At 57.9% G+C, this 6,000-nt stretch overlaps 1 protein-coding gene across 4 annotated transcripts in view; it reads left to right on the forward strand.

Moving 5' to 3' along the window:
• The window catches only part of PPP6R2 (protein phosphatase 6 regulatory subunit 2), a 59,356-nt gene extending 56,540 nt beyond the window's left edge, over positions 1–2,816 (forward strand). For all 4 annotated transcript variants that reach the window (XM_068189294.1, XM_068189296.1, XM_068189295.1 and 1 more), the window contains 2 exons: positions 1,452–1,607; positions 2,260–2,816. In XM_068189294.1, coding sequence (XP_068045395.1) covers positions 1,452–1,607; positions 2,260–2,311 — 208 coding nt within the window. In that variant the 3' untranslated portion in view covers positions 2,312–2,816. The remainder of the gene's footprint in view (positions 1–1,451; positions 1,608–2,259) is intronic.
• The last annotated feature ends 3,184 nt before the right edge of the window (positions 2,817–6,000 follow it).

Below are 6,000 nucleotides of genomic sequence, written 5' to 3' on the forward strand. Positions count from 1 at the left end.
CAGCCCAGCAAATCCTCCGGGTGTTCCACCCTCTGTGAGCCCCATCCCAGCTGCCCAGGGGGATCCTTAGGGAGATGCAGCTCAGGAATTGCTCTCAGCTTCCCACTTTGGATCCTGCTGCCCAGGGAGGTTTGGGATCCCATCCCTGCAGGGGTGTCCAGGGGACAGCAGGACATCCCACACAAACTCCTCGTTTGGGCTGTGTCACCCCTGGGTCCGGCCCTGTGTGTCCAGCTGGGATTTTCCAGGAGCCCAGGGAAGGCAGAGAAATTCCCGAGCCCCTGTGGGTGCTCAGGTAACTCTGGGATTCTCCTGCCCTGGAAACTTCAGGGATTGGGCTTCAGAAGTTTCTCTTTGAGCCATGGAAATGTCAAGCTCCATTTCTTTTGTGTGGGAAGTCATTTTCCAGCGACACTCCTGGGAAGGCAGCTCCATCCCTGTGTCTCTCCAGGGTGTATTTTGGTACTTCTGAGGAGCTTGTGAGCCCTGGAGGAAAGGGAATGGTTGGATCTCATTATTCCTCATTTTTATGTTTTTTTTTTTCAAGAGAAGTGCTCCAGAAATAGAACCTCAGTCTCCAGTCTCCATCACATGTCCAATTATCCAGCTGGGATTATTTTATTCCATAAACTCCCCCGGAGCTGGTGACAGGATTCCAGCTCAGCCATCTTCAGCTTTCCTCCCTTTTGTGGAGGTTTGTTCTGGGAGACAGGGAGAAAGAATTGTTCTGGATGGAAAATGGGAAGAAAATCATTCCTGGGGCAGCTCATCCTCTGCCTTGGAAGCCAAAAAATGGGATGTGCACAGAAATTCCCTTCTCCAGCTGGAAATATACGTGGGTTTATTCCAAACAAGAGTTTGGGAGGGTTTGTTCCTGCAGTTCTCCTGTCCCAGGATTTGAGCTTTGGTTGTTGGTGCCTCAGTGGGGACGTTGTCCCTCAGGTGGTACCTCTGTGGTCCCTGGAGCATGTTTGGATTCTGGACATCCAATCCCTGGGGGTTTTCCTCCATGGGATTTTAGGATCTGCCCCTAAATGCAGGATTTTCTGGGTGCCCCAGAAGCCTGAGGAGCCCCTTGGGCAGAGCCAGTGGAGCAGAGCAGTGTCTGTGTCTGTGCCCGAGCAGAGCAGGCTGTGCCATCCCAGCAATGGCAATGGGAATGGCGCTTTGGGAACTCTCAGACTGGATTTGCAGCAGGAGTTGGGAATGCCTCCCTCGAAGAGCTGTTCTGGTGTGTCCTGATGGGTTTGGGACCTGGAGCCTCCAGGATGTGTCTGCTGATTTGAATCCCAGCTTATTGCCAGTTCTAATTCCCAGTGGGATCTTTAGGCCTTTGTGAGGAGAGCAGGAGAAATCTTGTTTTCCCCATCGGAATTTGAGCCCTATTCCAGTGTGAGTCTGCTTTTCCCATGGGCTGAGTTCCATTATCATGTCCCTGCCCTCTCCCGCAGTGACTCCAAGGGAAAGGCTCTGGAGACGCTTCCCGTGGCCGACTCCGGGACGGCCGGTGCCCCCCGAGCCCGGAACAGCGTGGCCACGCACACAGACGGGCACCAGAGAGCGGCCACTGCTGTCACAACTGCCACAGAAACGGCCACGAGAGACAGGTGAGGGCAGAATCCTGGGATGGCGCGGTGGGAAGGGACCCCACATCCCCTGCAGTGCCACCCCTGCCACGGCAGGGACACTTCCACTGTCCCAGGCTGCTCCAGCCCAGCCTTGGACATTCCAGGGATCCAGGGGCAGCCCCAGCTGCTCTGGCAATCCCAGCCCAGCCAGGAATTCCCAATTCCCAAGATCCCATCCATCGCTGCCCTCTGGCAGTGGGAGCCATTCCCTGTGTCCTGTCCCCCCATCCCTTGTCCCCAGTCCCTCTGCAGCTCTCCTGGAGCCCCTCGGGCCTGGCAGGGGCTCTGAGCTCTCCCTGGCTGAGCATTCCTAACTCTCAGCCTGCCCTCACAGTAGAGGTGCCCCATCCCTCTGATTACCTTGGAAGGGGCTGGAACTAGACAGCTGTTAGGTCTCCTCCCACCCAGGCCATTCCCTGGTTCCACGTTGAGTTTCCCTGTAATATTCCATGAGGCGCCGGGGGAGTTTCTCCATAGGGAGCTGAGAACACTTCACTGGGCAGACAAAGCACAGCCGGAGGGAGGGGCTCAGGTCCCAGCAGAAAAGCGTTCCCAGGAGGGATGAGGGAAGCTTTGGGAGCTTTCCCAGCGTGTCCCACATCCCTGAGGCTGCTCCCTGGTGTCCCTGCAGGAGTGAGGAGGCCTTGCCCTGTGCCGAAGCCACGTTGAACGGCCCCGCTTGATGCCGCCGCCGCCCTGGGACGTGTGTGAGCCAGGCCAGGCTGCTCCCTGGTGATGCAATTTGTCAATTCTTTATTATTTTTTTTTCATTTTAATTTTATTTTTTAATAAATGCTGCATTGATGAGAGCGAGCTGGCGTTCAGGACCAGACACGCAGATCCAACAGCACCGATCCGGTCGGAAAGACACTCGGCATTGTCGAAATGTAGCATTGAGTTCGGTCCTCACGGGAATGACGGGCTCTTCCCAAGCCTTCTGCCTGATTTGAGTTGTCCCCTTCCCCGTGCCCCTGGTTTTTGTTTTGGATTTGGGGTTCAGTGCTGTTTTCCCAGTGTTATTGCACACAGTATTCAGCTTCTCTTGGGAAGGTAGCAGGTCCAGCGGCGGCCGGGGCCAGCGCACAAATCCCGCAGCCGTGTGACCAAAGTTCCTGATGGAGCTGTCCTCGGGCAGCCTTTGCACCGCTTTGTAGAGCAATAAAGCCTTACCAGAAACATTTCACAGGAGAGGAGGAATGCCAACACTTCCGTGGGGGGGAGCAGGGAGGGCTTGGATTGGGTTGGCAGGGCCGAGGCCGGGGTTGTCCCCGGCCGGAGCCGGCGAGTGACGCTGAGGCCCAGCTGTCCAGGGAACGGGATGTCCCTGCATTCCAGCACTGCTCCGGGCTCTCCGTGGACACGTGGTGGATCAGGGCAGGGTCCGGGCTGGGTCAGAGGTGGCCTCTCCTGCTGACGTCCGTGGTGGCCGCAGGAGACCCTGCCCGCGAGGAGGTGACCAGGGGTTTGCTGGCTCTTTGGAGACTGAATTAATGTATTTGCAAATGATGATGGAAATCCTTTTTCTGTTTGTTTTGTTCTGTTTCTAAAGTTTTTAATGGATGCAGGAACAGCAACACTTTTGCACTTTGTACCTGGTGATGACAGCGTTGGGGGAGGGCACGGGGGAGCCCTGGGGGACATCCGGATCCCTCAGGGAAGATGGGAGAGCAGGGCCAGGTGAGGGGAGCACCTGGAGCTGGGATATGGGATGTGGGATGTGGAATACGGCATGTGCCCAGGCTGCAGACCTGCTCCCGGGAATGCCAGGCTCTGAGCTCACTGCCAGCCCAGCCTGGGGGGCACGTGAGGGGCACCGGGGGGGTTGGGCCACCCGGTGCAGCTGAGCTGAAACCCCCTGGCATGTGGAATCCTGAAAAATCCTCCCTTTGGAGTAAAGGCTGGAGCTGGGCACACAGGGAGCCAGGCCGCTGCTTTGGGATGCATCCCTGAGGGTGGGAAGGACCTCGCATTCCCAACAGGGCAGCCTGGCTTCCCTGTGCTGTGGTGTCTGCTCCTGGGATGTCCTTACGTGGGCTGGGAGGGCAGTGAGGGGAACGAGGTGTTCCCACTGTGGGGCTGCTCCGCTGGGTCCAGCGGCGCCATTCCCGCAGCCCCGGCTCAGCCCTGTGTGCCCAGGTCGGTTCTGCTCGTAGGGAAAGGGGCTGGATCCCAGGAACGGGGGTGCTGGACATGGCTGGGATCCTGGAGGTTACTGGGGCCGTGGGCCGCTCGTGTGCTGCTGGCAGGGCTGGGCTGTCCCCCAGCCCCAATTCCTCGGGAATCAGGTGGTGCAGGGCTCTCATTCTGGAAGTTTTCACTCGCTGCGTGTAATTTAAAATTAATAATTTAAAGTTAATTGCACTGGGAGGGAAAAATATCTCACTTTGTGCTTTGCTTCCCCCGCTTGGTGTTCAGGGATCAATCCCACTCCAGCCAGGACGCTCACACAGGATCAGTGGCTTTGAGGTCCTGATCGGAGACACATTAAAGTCTTAATTTTCCAAGGATTGGTGCTAGAGTTCTGCTGGACATCGGCTTCCCTTCGGGCATTCCAGGGCCCCAGAGCTGATTCCATGGAAGCTGAAGGATCCATGTGCTGGTACAGCCTGGCTGGATTCCGGGGGTGCCAGGGTGCTCTTCCAGCCTGTTCCCTCTGCCTGCCCCAGGGGCAGCCGTGCCCAGATCCGTGCGGGATCGGGGGATGAGGGGATGACGGGAATGTCCTCGGCAGGCACAGCTGGATCATCCTTCCGGCTCGGATCCCTTCCCTTCCCGTGGGAGCGGTGCTTTGCGTGGGGCCGCAGCGGGGTCCCCTCATGTGGCCTGAGGGACAGGACAGGGCCTCCGCCCCGGGCTGCCGAGCTCTGGGAGCTGTGATTCCACCTGGACGGGGATGGGGCAGCAATGGCCCCGTGGTGGCTCCCAGAGGTGGGGCTGGCCGTGCCTTCCGCTGCAATTCCAGCCTGGCGTTCCTCAGCTTTGGCTTCGAGTCCCTGAGTGTCAGTGAGAGCTTTAATAATAATAATTATATTAATAATAATGATAATAATAATAATAATAATAATATCCTTGGGCATATCCAGATCCGAACACAGCTCGTTACTGGGGGCTCGTTACTGGGTTAATTTATTACTTAGTGCTGAGACACATCACTGGGGCTTGGTCAGACCTGTGGAGATGCACAAATTCCATGGGTTTGGTGCCTGTGGATGATCCCTCCACGGCTGGGATTGAGGCTCTCAGTTCATGGCACCTCTCCCCTCCCCTGGGGTTGTTCTTCCCTCCAGCCAGAGACTGATCCAGACCAAACTCCGGCTGCTTGGGCTGCCGGGGTTTGCAGCTCCAAACAGAGCCAGAGCCAGTTCCTGACCTGGCTCCAGTGCTTTTGTGGGGAAACCAGGAATAGGAAATCCTTCTGAGGCAGAGCTTCCATCCCTCCGGAGACACAGCGGGTGTGTAGGGCTTGGAGTGTCCCACTTGGGGTTTTCCTTCTCCCTGTGCTCCAGGGAAGGGCTTCCCAGGGCTGGAGCAGCATCTCTTGGCTTCTGAGGATGGAATTCCCAGTGCCCCCGTCCCCTCATGCCCTGGCCCTGCTCGGCTCCGTGTCCGAGTGATGAAGGCTCCCCCCAAGTCCTGCTCTGCTCTTCCCTCCTGCCTCGTGCTTGGAGTCTCCCATATGCACAGGGTGTCCGTGGGGCTGGGATTGCCCCTGGGGCTGCTGAGGGTGTGGGTGGACACAGATCTGGGTCACTCCATAGGTATTTATCCACACACACTTGGATCTTGTGAGAAACCTGGGAAGGGAGCGCTGGGAGCACGAGGGGCTGGGTTTTTACCTCCAGGTTCAAGACCAAAAGCAGCGGGGCCAGGTTCCTGGGGGATGGTTCTGGAATGTTCCGTGCTGTGGCTCTGCCTGCCTGGGCATGGATCCGGGGATCCAGTGATCCCGCTGTGCCAGCTGCTCCATGCTGGGATGGGAGGGGAGGGGGCTCTTGGGCACGGTTAGGGCTAAACCTGATCCCTTTGGCCAATCCCAGGTAATCCCTGGATCGTGGCACACCGGTCCCTGGGTGGGATGTGGGAAGAACAGGCTCCTTGGGAATGGGAAAATCCCGTGGTGTTGGGAGCATCCCCGTCCACTGTCACATCGGGTGCCCCTTCCCAGTGTCCCAGAGCCTGTGGTGGCACCTGGGTGCAGAGTGAGGGAAGGGAGCAGAGCTGGAGGGCTGGCAATCCCAAATCCCAGCGTGCGGAGCTGTGGTCTCGCGGCAGATGGAGCCGGAGTGGCTGGGATTGAGCATTCCTGGGGCTCGGGACAGGCTGGGGGGGTTCTGTACCCCCTCAGTCCAGGGGTTATCCAGAGGTGTGTCTG

This window comes from Anomalospiza imberbis, chromosome 5, assembly GCF_031753505.1.
Source record: "Anomalospiza imberbis isolate Cuckoo-Finch-1a 21T00152 chromosome 5, ASM3175350v1, whole genome shotgun sequence".
NCBI classification, from domain to species: Eukaryota; Metazoa; Chordata; class Aves; order Passeriformes; family Viduidae; genus Anomalospiza; species Anomalospiza imberbis.